Raw genomic sequence first — 1,443 nt, 5'->3', positions numbered from 1 at the left:
TAATAAAAATTGTTAATAGTTATTCATAATTTAACACTTAGAATAAAAATGAAGGTGAGTAGTACACATTATTTGGGATGCTCAATTGAAATATTAAAAATCATTTTATTATATTCTAGTATTGGCAATTGTTATCATTTTTGTTGGTAATAACCTGTGTGATTTTTAATGAAGGTAAATTCTATTATACATTATTTATACAATTTTTAAATGTATTTTATTTATATCTTAGTTTATACAATTTTGATTCTTTATAGTTTCAATATTTGTAGGTAAAATTTACGAAGTTGTTTTATAGTTTTAAACTATGAAAGATTTAAAACAAATTATAAAATAAATTGAGAAAACTATTAATTGGCGTTTATCATTAATTATTATAAATTATTTAATTATGTTATATTAGTTTGTCAATTTATTTAATTTTACTATGAATTATTATTTTGTGTCTGTTGAATCAAATTTTACATATATCGTCGTTTCATTTAACAAATCGATAAAAAAAAAAATTTTTTTTTACGTAAAATATTTTACTATCTCCGTTTTTTACTTGATATATAGCAATTTATGTTACCGCAATTTATGTTTATTAGTTTCGATTCGAAGCTGAGGAGATATTTATTTTACATGATATGTTTTTAGCTTCGATGCGAAGCTGAGAAGGTATTGGTTTTACTGAGATGTGTTTTTTTTTTGTGTCTGTTACCACTTTTTCTCAGCTCTCACCGAACGAATTTCTTTCAATGATACGTCAAAAGATCACAAATCGTATCTAGTCGAAGACATTACCCTTAGAAATTGAAAAACATTCCCCCGTTCCCCGCAAATGGAGGAAATTTCCAAAAAAATTACAAATTAAAAAATCGGTAAATTTTCGAAATTTTTTCAATTTTTTTTCTTAAAAATGCCATAACTTTTTTAAAAATAACCAAATCAATATAATTTGTTTTATATGAATGAATGATATCATTACCTTTCATTTAGTATATTTATTTATATATATGACCCATTACATGCCCACAGGGGGGGATTTAAAATGACAACTTTTTCACAAAAAATTAATGTTTTTAACATAAATTTTGAAAATGTTCCGGAAAGTCTGACACTTTTATATATATCTTAAATTAAAGCTAATATAATATACTTTAATTAAAAAAAAAAATTCAGCCTTTATTTTATCTTCACGGTATAAAATGGCTACCGAATGCTATTTTTGTGTGAAAATTTTCGATTTTGTATTTTACATTTTTAACTTTATTATGCTATAACTTTTTGAAAAATGTATGGATCAATATAATTTTTTTATGAGAGTAGTATTCATATACATCTTTAATTTGACATACTATTTTTTTAAATCGGACCATTTCCCTATATACGAGGGGGGTTCAAATCTAAAAAATGCATGTAGAAAGTAGAACTTTTTCAACTTAAATTTTGAAAGTGTTC

The 1,443-nt window shown here is 23.5% G+C and overlaps 1 protein-coding gene across 4 annotated transcripts in view; it reads left to right on the top strand.

Moving 5' to 3' along the window:
- Positions 1-6: 6 nt before the first annotated feature.
- LOC126907638 (uncharacterized) overlaps positions 7-1,443 on the top strand; it is a 180,856-nt gene continuing 179,419 nt past the window's right edge. For 2 of the 4 annotated variants that reach the window (XM_050689139.1, XM_050689082.1), the window contains exons 1-2: positions 7-54; positions 120-174. In XM_050689139.1, the coding sequence (XP_050545096.1) occupies positions 49-54; positions 120-174 (61 nt within the window). In that variant the 5' untranslated portion in view covers positions 7-48. The remainder of the gene's footprint in view (positions 55-119; positions 175-1,443) is intronic. The other 2 variants (XM_050689130.1, XM_050689090.1) reach the window with 1 other exon arrangement.

Source organism: Daktulosphaira vitifoliae, unplaced genomic scaffold (genome assembly GCF_025091365.1).
Source record: "Daktulosphaira vitifoliae isolate Bord-2020 unplaced genomic scaffold, ASM2509136v1 Scaffold_1, whole genome shotgun sequence".
Taxonomy (NCBI): Eukaryota; Metazoa; Arthropoda; class Insecta; order Hemiptera; family Phylloxeridae; genus Daktulosphaira; species Daktulosphaira vitifoliae.
The sequence above is the reverse complement of the archived record's forward strand: the minus strand, read 5'-3'. Positions and strand labels throughout refer to the sequence as shown.